General features: G+C 33.1%; 1 protein-coding gene across 1 annotated transcript in view; it reads right to left on the bottom strand.

The window, feature by feature from the left end:
* The window catches only part of sick (sickie), a 148,330-nt gene that overhangs the window by 30,041 nt on the left and 98,436 nt on the right, over nucleotides 1-19,853 (bottom strand). The window contains exons 8-19 of the mRNA XM_077431128.1: nucleotides 18,286-18,460; nucleotides 18,027-18,116; nucleotides 17,201-17,338; nucleotides 16,968-17,027; nucleotides 16,658-16,895; nucleotides 16,488-16,583; nucleotides 16,270-16,417; nucleotides 16,081-16,194; nucleotides 15,686-15,838; nucleotides 14,709-14,812; nucleotides 14,472-14,639; nucleotides 14,239-14,390 (exon numbers count right to left, since the gene is read on the bottom strand). Of these exons, the coding sequence (XP_077287254.1) occupies nucleotides 14,239-14,390; nucleotides 14,472-14,639; nucleotides 14,709-14,812; nucleotides 15,686-15,838; nucleotides 16,081-16,194; nucleotides 16,270-16,417; nucleotides 16,488-16,583; nucleotides 16,658-16,895; nucleotides 16,968-17,027; nucleotides 17,201-17,338; nucleotides 18,027-18,116; nucleotides 18,286-18,460 (1,636 nt within the window). The remainder of the gene's footprint in view (nucleotides 1-14,238; nucleotides 14,391-14,471; nucleotides 14,640-14,708; nucleotides 14,813-15,685; nucleotides 15,839-16,080; nucleotides 16,195-16,269; nucleotides 16,418-16,487; nucleotides 16,584-16,657; nucleotides 16,896-16,967; nucleotides 17,028-17,200; nucleotides 17,339-18,026; nucleotides 18,117-18,285; nucleotides 18,461-19,853) is intronic.

Below are 19,853 nucleotides of genomic sequence, written 5' to 3'. Positions count from 1 at the left end.
ACGATATATACGTGATTATATACGATAGCAATTAATCAAAGAGTAATTAATATGCATTGTCTGTTGGTGTGTTTATGTTTAGCTAATCAAAGAGTGCGGTTTTCAATTTTTTGCCAGAAAATATGATAAAACTTTTAAAATTTGGTCACCGTTCTTTCACTCGCTGAATCTATTATAAGTATTATAACAGTCAATAACGGAATTATAATATTTTTTGCGAAGTAGGTGTATGCCATTTTTTCGAATCAAACTGTCTATCTTTACAATTCTTTGCCTTTTATTCGAGTCGATGATCGAGCGAATATTTTCACACAAAGAAACCTCGAATCGATTTAAAAAAAAAGTTTAATTTCCAGTACAAGTTTGAGTAATATATACATACATATATGCATGACAGAAAAAATGCATACAATTAAATCAATCACAGTAATAGAGAGTGGAGTATAGAAACATTTATGAAATTCCAATAGTTAACGACTCCAATTAACCATTTTAAACGGCCTCGAGGAAATGGCCGTAAGTAAATTGGTAGAGATCGATCATAGACAAATTTCAACCATTTCCATCGAATTCTGGTCATAAATTATTTATAAATGTACATACGTATACTAAGTAAATGCGTCCAGTAAACGAACTCGAAGCTATTTTCACACACAGGTCCATTCAGAATCGAGGCATGGACATATTATAATAACAACAACAATATACGGAACACATCTGATTATTTCCAAATGAAAAACAACGCTACAGAAATGGCACAACACATTTCGAATAGAAAAAGATTATGAGTTGCGATAAAATGCCACACAGCTGTATAATGAGAAACAAATGTTGATTTTTTTGCATATACAATACAAACGAATGATACCCAACCATAGCTGTGCATCGGTTCTGTTGAAATATAAGTCATAAATTCGGTTTAAACGTCGACCAGACATATCAGCACTTCGGTGATTGACCAATCAAATATTGATCAACGCGACTCTGAATATCACCAATCCGTTCACATACTCCAATTCGAGAATTTATTATGCGATGAATCAGAATGTGAAACAGAAAAACATCCCTTGTAATAATAAATACCGTTATATCGAAAATTTATCGCCATCATTCCGGTACATTAAATTTGACTTCTTTCGCCGAGCCAAAAGAAATATACATATATTACTAATGTATTATGCGCCATGATTTAATGGACGAAATGAAAGAAAAATTGGCTTTAATCCAATCGAATGTGGGATTGAAAATATTGCACGGCTTGGAATATTCGAAATTTAGAAACAATAGTAAATAAACATTTGAATAGGAGTAAACAAAGCAACACACTTATGAAATGCAAGTGTCCGTATAAATTAACCTCAATTTAGTCTCGTTAGAATCAATAAAGTGCGACCGATCCCCAAATATTTCAAACTAGAGCCTCGTCTTTGTATGTACATTCGAACGAAAAGTTTAAATTGTAGAAAGATTACAATACATTTTTAAATAATAATCGTTATCGATGATAATTTAAAACAAAACGATAAAGAAAATGATAAGATATTTATTTATTGTAGGTTAACTGCACAGGAAGAAGATACAGCATTATCAATGATATACCTATGATGTTACAGATAAGCTCATTATAGTCATAATAATTAATGTAAATATTAAAAAAAAATACATTTTAGGAACCAATGATGCGAATAATGCGCGTCGTACACGCTGCGACAAACATGAATAATTGCCGATTATTAAATTCTGTGTGTACTCATATGGTGTAATTATTTTTCTTTTTAAGGAATTTACAAAAGTACACGTGTTTGAATGGGGACAGATGTTTTATAATGTCTATTATTTATATAACCGGTTCAAAAATAAAATTATTTTATATGAATATTACTACAGCGGTGATGACATTTCTAGAACGACCAAGGGCAAACGTGAATTTTACAATAAAAGTATGCAATTACTTATCAATTGGCCGTTGAAAGATTACATATAAAAATAGTACGATCAGATATTAAATTATTGTGAAATTTGATCGATTTATATGGAATGAAATTACAAATCTCTCCATAAAAAGGTATACGTATATATGTGATCATTTTAAATTTCGTTAGAATTGATGCCAGTAAGTAAAAGTAGTATTTTAACATTTTCGTTTCGAAAGAAATATATGCGAAGCTATCTATTTTGACTTCAGAGGTTTGCATATGCTAGAAGTTCATAACCAAGTTTTAAGCCAATAGGAATTGAGATCTAGAAAATAAAAAACATACTGTCAAAGTAAATAAAATAGGGTATAGGCGTAATCAGAGGGGGTATGCGGTGCATGCGAGCCCTTAAAGTTGAAAGGGCCTTCAGGAGGATCTCTAAATATTAATAAATATATTTAAAAAAAGGTATAAATAAAAAAATATAGGAAAATCAATGCCCACTAACTGAAAACAGTCAAATGTATGTATAAAAAAATTAAACTTGCCAACATGAAGAAGTTCAGAAAATGTCTTTAAAATATGTGATTGCAGAATTTTTAAATTTACGTATAGGCTAGGAAAGACATTAAAATTTGCATGTTTATTTATTTCAAAGAAAAACATGGGAGGCCGTTTTTTAACTTTTGTATGCGGGCCAAATTTTTTAGTTACGCTACTGGGTATAGTGATAGTCTAGTATGTATCTATAATGATGCTCTTGTTTACTACTAATCGACTGCAGTATGCAAATATGTATATATACAGCCGTAGTTTAAACTAGTCACCGGAGTCTGAGGGGGCCGTGTATTGTTCAAAGGTTGTAAATGCATTGTTAAAGGTTTGCCGAACAATGAATAGCACTGTGACTATCCTACCTCTAGTTTAAACTTAACAATATTGTATGAAAGAGAATGTAATCTCCATTTAGCAAATACTATACGTTGATATTAAGAAACTGTGATCAGAATCTTTCTATGGAATTTTACTAGTATGACATCACCGTTAAAAAGCTAGATTAGTCCACTGTGCGTATAATCAGCACAGATAATATGTTAAAATACAAATGGCCACCTACTACTGCCAATTACTTTTTTTTAATGTACCAGAAAGGCTTAACAGGTAATTCCGATGCGCCTTCCTGGCCAGAAACATTATACATTTGATACAAATACTATAAGTATTATGCAAAGTACATAAATACATATCAATTATATAATATCCACACACACACATCTATGGCCAAATTTGTAAACTTGCAGCATTTTAAACAATTCAGTGAAATTCAGTAAATACATACATATCAATTAACATCCACGGAGATATTTGTGGTAAAATTTGTAAATTTGCAGCATTTTATACAATTCAGCGAAATTCGAGATTGCTGAAAATTCGAGATTTTGCGAGAAAATGGGTAAGGTTGCCAATTTGTTGGAACCGTTTCAATGAAAATCAGATAAATTGGCGAACTCTGATAGGAAACGATCGACCTGGAGTTACAAATCCAAGGTCTGGCCAACAGAAACCAGTGGGATTTGAACCAGTGACCACTTTGTTCAAAGCATTATATGCTAACCACTTGTCTATTCTGCTGGTTAAATATGTGCATACATCATATGTATGTATGTGCTTGGATTTGTAAATCCAAGGTCTGGCCAGCAGAAACCAGTGGGATTTGAACCCATAACCACTCTGTTCAAAGCATTAAATGCTAACCACTAGTCTATTTTGCTTCTAATGGTGAAAAATTCAAAGTTTAACAACGGGTTCAGATGCGGAAATGATATTTGTATACAAACAAGAGCTGATCCTGGAATTGGATGCTATTATTAAACGGAAAGGAGGAGTGTGTGGCAGTTTGATGTTCATAAAGTAGTGCGACGGGCGAAACGCCTGCACCATATTTACGGCTAATGAGAGACAATTCGGACGATGGCACCAGTCGTGGGTTGGGACATCTTGAAAGCAAGTCCGACGATGGACCTTGTCTCCGACATCCCACGGGGTGTTAGAATCGTTTTGAAAGAGAAGAGGCGTTGAACGGAGAAATGGGCCATATATCAAAGTTTACAAATTAGATCGGAAGATAAGATAAAAGGGCTTATAGAGAAACGGCCGGAAACGAATCGAATCGAAGAAGACCGGATAATTGAGATCGTACATCAAAACCAGGCGATAACATCAACGAGTCACACCCAGGACAAATTGGTCACACAAAAATAAAGTAAAGTCACGTTGAAGGGCGATAATTAGAAGAGTGTTTATAAAGAGGGGGGAGAGTAGTTGTTCCACTCGTGAACTTGAATGGTCCTACCACATGTTTCGACTAAAAATATATGAGATAATGTTTTAAATCCTTTTGGGTATGATTCATTGCATCCAGATAGGATGGGTTGCTTTTTAAAAATAGTAAACGTACGAAACGGTTTAATTGTTATTTAAAAGCTTAGATGAGGGTCCCCTATCTTGGAGCATGTGTGTATGTAGCTATAAATTGCCTGCCGATAACAATGCACAAAAGATTGTTTTACCCATTTTGGATGCACTGCATGTTCTTAGTCTCTGTGAATATAATCAGATGGAATTTAGAAGTTAAGTTGACTGTTATGTGCTCTTCATTACATATTTGATCACGTCGATCTGAGTGTGGGTTCGTGTCTTTTTCGTTTCGTGAAGGAGGAAACATAAAAAGAGAACATCTGTGAAAACAACTCGTAACGTAACGTAGTAGAAAATAAAATTACCTACAAGTTCTCGCTCAAAAGAACAAAACAAATAGCTGGACTTTTTTACTGACCATTAAAACCGATTTCATAGCAAATACTTCAAAAGTAAAACATTCCGAAACGTAATAATTATCCCATTACGAACGACAAAGAACTTACGAATGATAAAAAAGGCTAATAAAATTTTTAGCTTTTAGATAAGGATTGACGTAAAATACAATAAACGGTTTGCCCGGCATTTCTCGGACATTTGAAAGATGAAAATTTTTTTTGCATAGACTTCATGATTCGACCTTTTCCAAAAACCGTCTTTGTTTGATAGTTCTAAATTATTAAAAATTGGATATTTTCATTTATATAGAAAATTGTACAGTTCATATCCTATAAGCACGGAAATGGGCATGTTCCCTAAAACAACGTATAATTTTTTTATCCATGATAAAACACGTTTTTTTTACATTTTATATATTTATTTATATGCTTAGATCGCTTGAGAAAAAATCATTGTTTTGAGAAAATCGATTTTTTCGAAAATCAAGAAGTACGAAGTTATTTGTAACTCTTTTTTGTAACCTAAATCAATAATAAAACAAATTGATTAAAGTTTGGAATAGTCTTCCCAACAATGTAGTAAATTCTGAAAACCTTAATATTTTTAAAAACAAGCTAGATGTCTTTCAAATATTTTAATTTTCTTTTAGTTATCATTTTACTGTTCTATTTTCCCTTTTTCTTGTTTACGTTTTCCTCTCTTATTTTTATTTTATAGATTTATACAAGTTTAGCCCCTTGAGTCTATCGGCTAAAGACAACCGATAGACCCAAGGGGTTCTTCCCCAAGTATGTTAAATAAATAAATAATAAAATATTATTCATTTATTGACATAACAAATAAAACAATTTATAACAAATTCAAAAAATCTAATTTTTGATTCGGGTTATAGGAATGATGACTATATAAATATAAATATAATATATAAAATCCAAGTATAAAGCGCAAAAAAAAAATCAAAAGCTTTCTCTAATATTATAGAAGTATACAGATTTCTTCCCGTACAGAAAAAATCCAGAATAATACTTCAATATATAATTTCCAAACAAAATATTTCATGTGAATGCATCACAAAAGCATTGTACTATTTCCCCCAATTCTACCCTTCCTTCAAATTCTACCCCAAAATTTTAGCACAAACATCAATATAAATCGATACGCAAACAGTGAAACTGATCAACGACGAAAAATACCACAGAAAAATAAGATTAAAAATATTTGCAATTTATCGCAACATCAACGCCAATCGGCAAAAAGTACAACGTTCAACATCCAGAAAATTTGCAAGATAGTTAACCACCATAAACGCAGACACGTAATAAGTAATAACCATTCTCTCAAATCGAACCGAGCGATTATTTTTTATGTTTTCGTTTTCGATAGCCACAAAATAATAAACAAAAATACTATATAGATATGTACATCTCGAGCGACGGACTGTTTGTTGCCCGTGATTCGATATCTATCGGTCACAAAAACACACACAAAACTCGATGTAAACACACGAAAGATTATTACATGTTGGCGACACTGTAGCACGACAAAAATGATGACCGAAATTTGCGAGGTTTAAGTTAAAAACGCGCGAAAAACACAAAACTACAACGAATAACTCAAACAACGACTGCGCAACAAAACTAACAACGTTCAACTGATTGAACCGCTGAGTAGACTGTTGTTGAATGCGTACTACAACGTAGTACAGGGGCTGTCAATCTTGTGCCGTACATACACATATTGTACAAATTATTTTATTATAATAATTTATTATATTATCCTGTACTATTAAACTAGTAAATTTTGTATGTGTACCTATTATGTACATAGATTTTGCCTAAAATTTTCATGTCTCCAATTTTTTGTCAAATTTTTCTATAATGGTACGACTTTCGATTTGGAGAAAACTCACATAGATTAAATAAAACAAAAGTTAAATTACTTTTGTGAGTAGTAAAATTACGATATCATGCATTTTGCATTCTGCTCTTATTTATTTTACATAGATATATAGCCAGCAGTATGGCTCAATGGTAGCGTGTATGTGATCACTAGAGGTAGGATAGTCACAGTGCTATCCATTGTTCGGCAAACCTTTAACAATGCATTTACAACCTTTGAACAATACACGGCCCCCTCAGGCTCCGGTGACTAGTGATCACCAAGTGATCAATGAGTTCGATCCGCTATACTGCCGGTTAGATTTAGGGGTATTTGTGACTCCAAATCGATCGTTTCTTATCAGTGTTTTCCAATTTTATCTGATCATTGTTGAAACGGTTCCTCAAAATTGGCAAAAAATCATCTTTCCTGTTGTCACAAATATTTTGTATTTATTTTATGTACAATTTTTAAAATTATGTACAAATCTAAAAATCCATAGATTTCTCAATGGATTACTTCTTTAATTAATTAACTGTTATTTCGTGTTCTCCAGCTTCTCGAAATACAGTGATTTATGTAATAATAAAATGCTGCATTGTTTGTAATTAATTGTCCAGGAAGGCGCATTGGGGTCTTCATGTTAAGTCTTCCTGGTATATATCTATGTAAAATAAAATACCAAGAAGAATACGAAAAATATCAACAAGTAGACCCCAATGCGCCTTCCTAGACAATTAATTACAAACATTGCAGCATTTTTATTACATAAATCGCTGTATTTCGACAAGATGAAGAACACGAAATAAACAATAAAAGACATCTATGGATTTAGACTTGTACATACATATTTTTTTTATTTATTGTACATAAATTAAATTCAGATATTTTTGCCAATGGTTTTTGCCAATTTTATGGAGGAACCGTTTCAACAATGAAATCAGATAAATTGGCAAACTCTGATAAGAAACGATCGACTTGGAGTTACAAATATCCAAGTCTGACCTGCAGTATTAAAGATTAGCATGAGATCGAACCCGGTAGCCTCTTGGTGCTAAACATAAACGAAACCACCGAGCCATACTACTCGCTAATCCTAATTATGGTTGATCCGCTGTAGTAAGACACGAAGTATATAGTAAGGAAAAACGCACATGGTGTCCCTTACACCGCCTCTCGACCAATAGCGTTTCGTACAGATAATAGAACATTGTAGATGGGAAATGCTATTGGTCGAGATGCGGATGTAAGGGATAGCATGTGCGTTTTACCTAAGTGTCTTCCTACAGCGAATGGATTATACAATTGCACTTTTATGCACAACATTTTGTGCGAGGATGATGAAACATGTGTGCCTCACTGGCGTGTGTTCAAGTAGGATGCAAGTCAAGTCAAGTTAATACGGGAGTCGTGCTTTAAAGGCCACACAATTTTGTCATAGAACTTTAGGCCAAATCGAACTTCATAAATATTTTATGGAATAATAATGTTGCTCGCAATTATTCGATTTTATTTTTTTGATTTTACATTGCATAAAAATTTCAAATTGAGTCAGCAATAACTTTGATTAAATAAATAAATTCCTTCTTCCTCGTACATATATTGTGAAAACTGCCATTTAAGTGTTTCCATAGCATTAAAAAATTTTAAATGATTCAATTTAATTTTAAGTTTTAAAAAAGATAATTAAATATTAAATTGCACATAAATCTAATTTAAAAGTAATAATATTATATTATTTTGAATTGGTCTTCAGGTAAATACATTACTTTGACAATATTCCAGATTTCAAAGTAGCAATATAAGCTTCTTTTGAATAAACCTAATTAAGTCCTTAACGAAAAGAAGATAATAATCTTAATTTCATATAGAACAAGCAAAAGTAGCTTTGTATAATACATTTCACGCGAAGAAGATATGCATTGGCTGTGTAATAAAGTAGAATCAAATAGATTCTAAAGAAAGTGTTTTATAAAGTTAATTAATTTTGAACTATACGTGATAATATACGTAAGTTAAATCGACATATAAATAAAAACCATTAAAATGACGATTTTATACACCTGTCCAAGTTGATCCGAAATTGAATTGAGATTATGCCATTTTAAATTGATTTATTTACTCAATTACGAGTTTAAAAATTGAAAATAAATAATTATATGAAATTGGATTCATTAAGCAGAACATATACACGCTACTATGAAATACGATTATTGTTATATTTTTTTAACATAATATTCGTAACAAGGAAAATTGACCAATTAAGCGATCGCGTGTATCAGACGACTTCAATACGTCGCAAATTTGATTTAATGGCGTTTAAAAAATGCTCAAACAACAAACTCCACACTTAACGGTAAAAACTCGTTCGAACGTTTGTATTAATACCTATATACTTATATACATATGTACATATATTTGAAACATAGAATGAGTCTAGTTTTTTATGACGGTGGCATCCGGAATGCAGTTTGCGAAAACTATGCGCATTATAATGCGTTTATTGGAAAATTCAAATGTATGCACCAACAACGATTGACAGCCACTGGCCACAGTAACTTTTTGAAAATAAGCGCACGTGATTGGTCCGTGCGCTGACTAATCAGAGAGAGGCGCGCGATATATAAAACATCGCTCATTTGTTTCAAACAATAAAATGTTCGTTTGTCCGTCATACAAATCTACACTTTTCAATATACGGCCATTAAATTTGATATAAAATTTCAATAGTACTTTTATTAAGACTGTACACGGATTTAGCGAAGATCAGTTTTAAGAAGTTTAAGTTCAACCTTTATCTAACTTCTACACGCCTGAGCAACGCCGGGGAATTTGGCTATTGAAAATCTAATATATAATTTCGAAAGAGAATTTGTATGTATGTATGTATGTAAGTTTTGGTTCGCAGAATCAGTGACGTTAAATTTAACAAAAAATAAAAAATAAAAGTATTCAAATAAATTTAATAAAATGTTTACTATTAATAAGATTAGCCATGTTTAAACGGTTTATATTATAAATACCGAGCGAAGCCGGGTAAACCAGCAGAATAGACTAGTGGTTAGCATATAATGTTTGAACAAAGTGGTCACTGGTTCAAATCCCAGTGGTTTCTGCTGATCAGACTTTGGATTTGCGACTGCAGGTCGATCGTTTCCTATCAGAGTTCGCCAATTTATTTGATTTTCATTGAAACGACTTCAAAAAATTGGCAGCCTTGCCCATTTCCTCGCAAAATCTCGAGTTTTCAGCAATATCGAATTTCGCTGAATTGTATAAAACGCTGCAAATTTACAAATTTGACCATAGATGTGTCTGTGGATGTTAATTGATATGTATTTACTTTGTATAATACTGATAATTAGAGGTAGGATAGCCAAGGTGTCGCTCATTGTTCCATTGTTGTAAATCCTTTGAAAAAAAGGTTCGGCAAACCTTAAACAATGCATTTACAACATTTGAACAATATGCGGCACCCTCTGGGTCCGGGCTTTACTGATAATACTTGTTTCAAATGTACAATGTTTCTGGCCAGGAAGGCGCATTGGGGTTACCTGTTAGGCCTTCCTGGTAAAAATAAAAATAAAATAAAATTGCGTGAATATTCAAAATAATGTTGTTATTAGATTCGTCATACGCTTGAAGTTAATTTTGGAATTGAAGTGCTTCAGATTGCATTGCAAAGATTGAATACTTTTGTATCAGCAAAGCTTTTTTAATTTAGCACTTAAGAAAAACATTTTTTCAACGTAAAACAGTTTTTTTTACGGATGAAGTCGCACAAAAGATTAGTCTACCTGCGCAAGGTAACTTTAATGGCTTTCTTTCTAAATATTTTAGTTACCTTCGTTTCATTGTATTGAAGATTTAGGCGTTGATTTACGATGGTCGTTTCCTGCATACAATCTTTATCCAGGTTTGAAGCATTTTCTTAACACAATACGAACGGAAAAGATTAAGCTTTACGCTACAATTTATAGAAACGTGTATTTGAAAGAGTCAAAACAAAACTAACAGATATTTTTTCCATTGTTTATATACTTAAGCCGGGCTTGTTATTGAATATATACTAATAAAATCTCAAAAAAAATATACAGCATGATAAAAAAATTATGATGTTGATTTTTTTAAAAAGAAATAAACACGGTTACGTGCAAATTAATGTAAATTGAAGATGCGTGTGTTTACTTTACTTTTGATAGTTTACCAATGTCAAAAAACCTTGTCATAATATTTGAAATGGGTACGCCGTCTTGTTTGCTAATGAGTGTTTTTAAAACTTTTGATTTGAAACCGAGATGGACGAAAATTGAAATTGAAGATGGCGTAACGCATTTACGTGCTTGATATTTTTTTAAAGCAAGAGAAAATGTCGAAATGAGGATATAATTTGAATAATTTCAACGTAAATGTGTAAACATGCAAATGCTTAACATTCGAAATGCGGAAAATTTAATCATATTAAAATTTTAATATTTGTTTTACATAAGAGTGAAATATTTCAAATTTGTCAACTGACCATCTTGAAATGCATAGGTGTGTAAAGTTTAGAATCCTATCTATCTACATATGTATTTATTTATTTATTTATTTAACATATTAGCCAAAGTGACATTACAGAGATCTCCAACGCGTCACTGTGGCCGGTCATTCAGTAATAATAACATCATAACAGTAATAATAACTTATAAAAATAACAATATTGACACAACATCATTAAAATCATAAAATCATAAAAAAAAAAAACATAGATAAAGTAATAACAATCATTCACATTTATAATAGGCAAAATCAACCACTGGCATTCCTCAACAACCACTCAACCAGATTAGTATATTTTATATTGAAGAGGTCAATTTCACCAGAAATCCGGTTGAGCAGATATATAGCCCTAGATATAGGAGCCGTTGTCAACATATTTGTGCGAGCCACAGGAGGAACAAACAAATCACGATATCTCAAGTCCCTGAATTTACTAGGTGCATTAAACCTAAATTCATTTAGAACCTGAGGATTGTGAATTATCCCATTCAACAGCTTAAAAAAGTGCCTTCCCAGTAACATATTCCGACGAGACTCCAATGAGTTGAAACCTAACGCCCCTAATAGGAATGCACTAGGAGTATATATACTTCTATGTATACTTCAACTTGGCAATAGGCAAACTTGAAAGAGTTTTTGATGTTGGTTAGTTTATTATGTCTTATTTTATTCCATAGTATAATTGAATATATGTATGATTTGAAAAGTGTTTTAATTAATAACCGGTTGGATCATACATAAATATGGTTGCAGACGAAAAGGTCTTCCAGGGCACGGTTGCACGGATAGGAACGAGATACCGTAAGTTCGTCTGGAAAACGTGCTTTAGAAGCTTTCTTTGTCTCCGGAGTCAGCTCGATCTGACGAAGAAATGCCGTTCCGGTTCGCAACCTGGTTTTTCTATCGATCGGTCAGTTAGTGAAGCGCGCGCCTATGCATACTAACAATCGACAATGTCGACCACAATTTGAATTCTTGTCGGTTTTTTCTCAGAACAAACGGCAAAAAAGCAATTACACACACAACATAGATGCCAGTTTGGTTAGATTCGCTAAAAATTCCATTGCATTGCTAACGAGACTTCCGGGTCGTGCTGGCGAGTTTCAAAACCATATTAAAATATACGCAAGACGGATTGTCAGCACATTTTAAACAAACTGGTGAAACAGAAAGCTATAAATTCCACTATTTAGCTCTTATCAGTCAAATTCAATATATAATTACATACACTGAAATACAAATATATGTCTGAATGGTCAATTATATGTATGTAGAATCTTTCTTTATTCATATTAACATTCGTAGGGCCGGGCCGCACCGTGCAACTTTGTCGGCCGACTAGTCGCGCGACACGAAAAAATGTATGGAAATGTGTGCGACAAACAAGTTGACGGGTGCGGCATGTCCCATCTACCTGCATGCATTGGTCTGGTCGCCCTCAGCCAAGTTGTTCGCGAGTTGAGCGGTGCGGCCCGGCCCTTAAAATTTTTGTATTTGTAATAACTAAAGAGCGGTCCAATTTTGCGCCGTTCATTGTTCATTGTTCGTTTTGCTTTGTTCATTTTTATGATTTTTTTATGCTCTCTAGCTTTGTAGTTTGCCCTGTTTCCTGGAAAATATACCCAAAATGCCCTGTTTCCTGGAAAAAGCACGCTTCCGGTCCTACATCTACTAATAACTAGAGGTAGGACCGGAAGCATGCCGTTCTTTGTTTATTGTTCTAACTTTGTAGTTTGTTCTATTTCCTGGAAAATAGACCCAAAGTGCCCTGTTTCCTGGAAAAAGCACGCTTCCGGTACTACCTCTAGTTATTAGTAATAACTAGACTTAAGACCGGAAGCGTGCCGTTCTTTGTTTATTGTTCGCCGTGCATTGTTCATTGTTATGATGAACCTTTTTTTTTGCACTCTAACTTTGTAATTTGTTCTATTTCCTGGAAAATAGACCTAAAACGCCCAGTTTCCTGGGAAAGGCACGCTTCCGGTCCTATCTCTACTAATAACCAACAATAAACTGTTACAGGTATACTTTAGCTGGTTAAAGTCAAATGAGCGTTATATTACACACACAATAAGCGCAATTAAAATCACGTTATATGGAGATAGATGTACAATTTTAACAGAAGTTTGGCCAAAACTTATTCCACTGAGACTATTTAAATTTGAATAATTCTACAATAAGCATAATAATGAATCTCCTATACACAAATTAAATGTTTTTTCGCTTAGTAAATCATATTTATGGACTTGTTTTTACATTAAGAGAAGTGGAATATATATGTATGTATGTACTTAAGCATACTATTATATAACGGTGTATTATAAAACTGGGAAGTTCTTAGAATATTTTTTTTAGTGCTGAAACATTAACGGAGAATTTTAATCGATTATTTATTTGACCTCAATATCTTTCTACTGATTATTTATTTTAGATTTATCAATGTACATATAAAATTGAATGAATATTTGTAGTTATGTTGGTTCGGGGATTAATTTATCATACCTTATTTTAAGCCCAAAATCAAAGGTCTCGTTAGAATTCTGAGCATTTTTTAATTATGCATAGAAATTATTTGGTAGAGAATTATACCCTGTTATAGTTAGTTTGGCAGTAGGAAAACTGTGTATCATAAATACGTGATTTTTTTTGGGCAAGAATATTTTAGCTGACTAATAAATTAAAAATACATTTTTTTCTTACTATTAAGCTACATATGTAAATGAAATGAAAAATATATATTTATATATGTAGTTTGTTTTTATTATTTGCCCTTAGCAACTAGCGTTCTTCAATTCCTCAATCAATTATCACAAAAAAGCTTCATAAAATGCACCAATGATTCTGAGAAGATTTTAAGCATACATATATCCAGCGATGTTCAAATCAAAATTTTTATTTCTTATATGAACATATGTATATTCTTTATCTTACACAGGATTAGTCTTTATTATAGGTGTTACATGCATAATATGTAGATTCTGTATTAAATAGCGTGTTTTCACATTGCTAAATATGTATGTTGAATAAAAATTACATAACGGTTACATCCCTTACAAAAATACAATTTAATAAAAATTCGACTTACATTAGTAGTCAGCTGAGTTGTAAGAGTGTGCACTTTATCCTTAGCATCGGCCAGCTCTCTTCGAAGTTTCCTGGCTTCGTGAGCTTGACGCTCTTCAGCGGAACTATGCAGAGATGACGCAGTGGACACAAGACTAGCTGTCGAACCGTGAGCTGCAAAATAATTCACAATATAAGTACGTACGTATATAATATACAAATATATTAAATATATAAATATGCATGCTTATATACCATCATCGTTTTTCTTATAATGATGAGAATGTCTGACAGAATGGTGAGCCGATGGTAGTAGCAACGGATGTGGTGGTACTCCAGCACTATGAGGATGGCTATGTGGTGGTGGGCTCAGAGCTGAACGTGGCGATGGAGACGGTGGCTCTGACGTACCATAAGCTAAGCCTAATCGATGAAATAATATTAAATATGTGTATATATTTCGTGTGATGATTTTTAATCATATCGTACTACCTTGTCCGTCTGCGTAGTTCACCGGCAAGCAATAGTACGGTTCGTAGTCACCTTCGGACGATCTTTGCAACATTGACGGATAGAGTTTTTCGGATTTGGTAGACCTTTAAGAGATGGAAATTCATTTTGTTTATAAATGCAATCGTTGAAGCGTCGCAGAAAGCCATCGATTGTCCGATGTAAAGCGGGATAAATATCGATGTCAATATAGTGAACGAAGCGACAACCACAAAATTTACCACACAACAGTACTGCAGTGCTATTTTACTATAATATGTAGCGGTGTTGACATTTGTAGCAAATTGTGGACTTGAAATGACAGATGCAAACTAAATAACTGTAGCATTCCCACGGTATAAGCAGTACTACAGCGATCCAACCTGCATCTGTCTAGAATATTTTATGTATAATTGCATAGTTCACAATTTGCCGATGTTTAACCCTAATATGTGTATGTGTGAAAAAAGCAGTAATTAAAATAATCACTTCACAAAAGCTTACATTGCTAAAAATATTTCAACAAATCCTGGTTTCCTGATGTTATTAATTCTAAATTGCACATGTGTAAATAGTTAACGGTGAACTAGAGTGACTCAGTGTATTAAAAAGTAATGATCCTGTTCAAAAATTTTGATTTTCAATACATTGGGGCATTAAAACCGTTCATTCCATTGCTGAGAAATCTAGGACTAAAATGGATCTAAAAATCTCAGCATCAGTTTTAAGTTACACGTAAGATATCTTAAGCAAACACAATTGCAAATACATAAACAATAGCTCATGCTAGCAGAGTGCCGTTTATTTTTTTATTTTTTCATTTGGAAAATTCGCTTAAAATACCTTGGAAATGTCCTGTCACGTAGATAGCTATAGGATTTTTGGAAAAAAATTATTAAGTGTGTTTGATGTTTAATTGTTATCATTGTTATTTGAATGTTTTTCAATTGTATGGCAATATGAATATTTTCTATGCACACCTTATGCTGTTACTCCGATTCAATCTTGATGGTGGAGTTTGATGTAGAAGACGAGGTGGAGCCGGGACTCTAGCACTGCCCGTGGGTTGTAAGGATTGTAAAGATTCCATAGAATCACATTCTGAAAGTCTTCCACTTGCTGAATATGTATTACTGTAAAATAAAAACATATTTAAAGATCAGAAAAAGTATTTGTAAAAAAAAATTCAATCTAGGATGTGTCAAAAGTTATACATTATCTAGATTTCGACTACAAATTTATGAATCATTCACAATATTTCAATCTGGGATATATGTATGTATATATTGACCTGAATATATTTCACTATTTGCATTCCAACCTATAATTTGTCTCACAATAATCTAAATAATTGTTAATATGAAAAAAGCCTAACCTATGCCTCAACCATGACGTGTAAGGGCTTCCATAGTCAGATTTAACATCAGAATACGTTTGAGTATCAGACAAGCTTCCGTCACTGATTTTCATGCCGCCTCGAGGTGGTACTCTGAAAAATAAAAATTTCCATTTAGAAATAAGAACGTTTACTTTTATTCGCAAATGTAGAAATTTGATTATATACCTGTGATGTTGGAACAGAACAGCAAAGTCGTGAGATCCAGGTTTGGGCAGACTCTGAGACCCGAGCATCAGCCGTTCGCGAACTGATTGTGAAAGTTGTGAAGCTGCACTGCCACTGAGAGAAAAACTCTTCACTCCGCTGCCTCCTTCTAAGAATTCAAGTTTCATTAAACAACATATCTAGAAGAATGAGTTTGATTCATATTGAGAAACACATACTGTGAATTTGAAGATCTTGGGTGCACGTTTGAGTACCACCTGACACTTTAACCTTTGTTCTCGGAACGGCAGACACTTGAGCCGTTCTACCACCAGCTGAAATGGGTTTTAAAATCATGTTTTTGTTCAGAATTTCGATTGAATTTATTTAAAATTGAAAATTTAAATACATTGCATTTGAGGCATGCTCATGTTTTGGTGCGGAGTTTGTCCGTTGGTGTTGTTTGCCTGTCCGCCGGGTCTTTTGACATAGCCGAAGCTTTGTGGAACTCCTTTCACACGTCCACTGCCTCCAGAGCCAGGAATATTGGCCATGGGGTTACCACTGGGCACTATGTGGTTGTTGGCGGTGTTTCCAAGGCTGGAGCGGTTGGAAGATTGAGATGAGACACTGCCTGGTGACTGCAACTGTTAAAGTTTGATAATATTAGTAAGGATCGATTTTCTTTTTAATATGTATTAACAAATTAGGTTTATTACCTGTCCACCAGGACCAGTCTTTGAAGGATGGTGACCACTATTCATTGGTGCAAAATGCATCTGAAACAATTATTAGATTGTATATACATATACGGAGAAAAAGTTGGCAATATTGATTGGAAAAAGTATTAAGGATAGTTCAAATAATGCATGTAATACAACTAATATAGATATTTAAAAGCAATGATAGAAAATCTTGAACTAGAGTGGTTATGTAACGGTTCCTTGATTACCTGATGGGGCGGAGGAACTGTAGTACCGAGCTGTTGTGCGGCAGTGAGCCTTTCAGTTTGTTTGGTCTTCTGTCCAGCCCCTTGAGAACCACTCGTGCCTCTCCGTCTAGCGCCAATAGGACTAGTTGGTGCACCGCTCTGAAAAAATAAAAGCATTGTTTTCATTTTTAGCCTTAAGCACACACTTCACCTCAATCTTTCACTGTAGGTACACTCGGAAGCCTTTCGAGGCCAAAACAACATTTTAATTTTGCTCAAAGCATATTTGAGCCCATATATGTATGTACTATCCCAACAATTATATTTACAACCATGTTATGGATTTGACATTAGATACAACTATAAAAAATGGCAAAGTTTAAAAACGATCGGATAAGAACCCAAACTTCGTCACACGACAAAATCGATTCTGAAGTAAGAAGAGGTGTGTAAAAATGATTCAGGTTTGGTTTAGAACAATGTTTACATTTATATTTTAAAAATAGGGCCATAGTAATTGGCCAGTGTATTTAATAGTTAAATTATTATGTGTACATATAACTGTACTAAACAAGAGCATTGAAACTTTTATAATCACTGCCTCCCTTATTATCTTCACTTTAAATCTAATTTATAATCTTCATTCTATATTGATTAATTTAAATTTTTGTAAAGTTGAGACAATTTAATATAAAAGTATTTAAATTCTAAGTTTTGATTAATTTGGGTTAGGATCAGTTTTGTTTGAAACAAGTTAGCATCTATCTGAATTGTTAGTAATAAAATAAATAAATACACTTGAACGAATCATTTTGATTAATATATAATTTATAATTTATAAAGAGACCTGAACGGGGCTTCCCACACCCGGTGAATCGGTATATTTCTTCCACTGACTTTCACCATTTTTCGAACCGTGGCCATTAGAACTCAATACCTGAAATCCATTATATACAAAAGCAATCAATACGATTTCAGTAAACGTACACAAGTATAAACGTACAATTTGGATAATGAGTCGTTACGTATGAACATATATATGTATATATACAAATGAATATTTAACACATGTACATAAATAGGTATAAAATCAATACAATTTTCACCTTATAATTTGACGTTTCCGTTTGTTGTGAAGAATCCGTCTTTTTGCTTCTGGATGATGGTGTCATTCTGTAGACAGGTGAACCCTGCTGCTGCTGCTGTTGTTGCTCCATGATTATTTGTCTGGGAACGGGAGATTCTTGTATTCTCGGAGGACAGCTAGGGCCATTTCTTGGTCTGGAACAGTTTAGAATTCATTGTAAAACATCTGATGTAATCAAATTTATATTTTATTTGCAGAATATAACAACTAAATTTTAAATTTTAAGGTCACATCAACGTAGAGTTACAATATGCATTGATATATCGATCCAGGAAGCTGTTTAGAGGCTTTCAGTCATAAAAGTTAAGGTGGCGGCTAAAAATAAAGAATCAATGTATGCTATTTTTGTTAGGTTTCATATAATACAACCCCTTAAGCTGAAGGTAATTAAATAATATCCAAAAATAGATTACAATGTCAAATTACGAACGAATCGAGCTATAGGAAAACGTTTACTTTCAGATATTACATGTATTATATTAAGATAGATTTAAATGCTAAAAAATAAATATTGAATAAACTTATTATTGAATGTACACATTATTTTATATATACATATATAAATATAAAATATGTACGCTTAAGATTAATTATGTATATTTTTATGATTTTTACTGTAGCAAAACATGTAAACGATAATATGATTTTGTATTTATTATTCAGTGTTAAATTAAAGAGCAATAATAAATTCCGTACTGTTTTCCAATGTCGTATTATTAAATTATTTGGACACATCTTTCGATTCTTTCGATTAAAAGAAATGTGGAGGGACGGAGAAATAAGAGATAAGAGATATAAAAAAGTCCTCTTAATTGTAATAGTAAGTGAAACGAAAAGGAGGTTTGTAAAAAATCTTGAATAGTAGTGTAGTGACAAATCTCGACAAATACTTACGTAGTATACATATGTTTGTAATTTTGGCAAACACGCCAGCATAGAAGATGATTTAAAGTATGAAGTTTTGGTAAGACGTGTGTAAGGACGGAAAGGAAATGGTCTTTCAGTTGCTGCAGCTTTTCGAATAGTATAATGCAAAGACGAAAGGAAAAAAAATGTCTAGAATGGAAGCATCTTCCGATATTAGAAGACTACGATTTGTTACCAATGTGCCGATTGATAAATATTGTATTACTTTTAGACCCAAGATGGGTATTATATTTTCATTCTCACGTACTTACAAAGTAAAATGGGGGGATTTGTAGATAGATTACGCATATTTTTTAGTAGGATTTATGGCCGACACCCACCCACGTGGGATACCACGTTTGTAACTAATGAATATTTATTGACCAAATCCCGAAAAGCTTTTGGGGTGGAATCTAACTCGGTTTGCAAAACAAAAGGGGTAATAGGAATGCGGTTTTCCGAGGAGCAATCAAATGGATTAGATGCGTGGCTCCAACAGGTGGATTAAAAGAAAACTCATGGGTATTTTCCAAAGAATTCTCACAATAGTGATTCATTTGCAAGGGGGCGCGGAATACTGGAAAAAATAATTCAAACCGTCATTTTAACGAAGGCTGAGGG

The sequence above is a fragment of the Arctopsyche grandis genome, chromosome 5 (assembly GCF_051622035.1).
Source record: "Arctopsyche grandis isolate Sample6627 chromosome 5, ASM5162203v2, whole genome shotgun sequence".
NCBI classification, from domain to species: Eukaryota; Metazoa; Arthropoda; class Insecta; order Trichoptera; family Hydropsychidae; genus Arctopsyche; species Arctopsyche grandis.
This window is presented reverse-complemented; position numbering and strand designations above follow the sequence as displayed.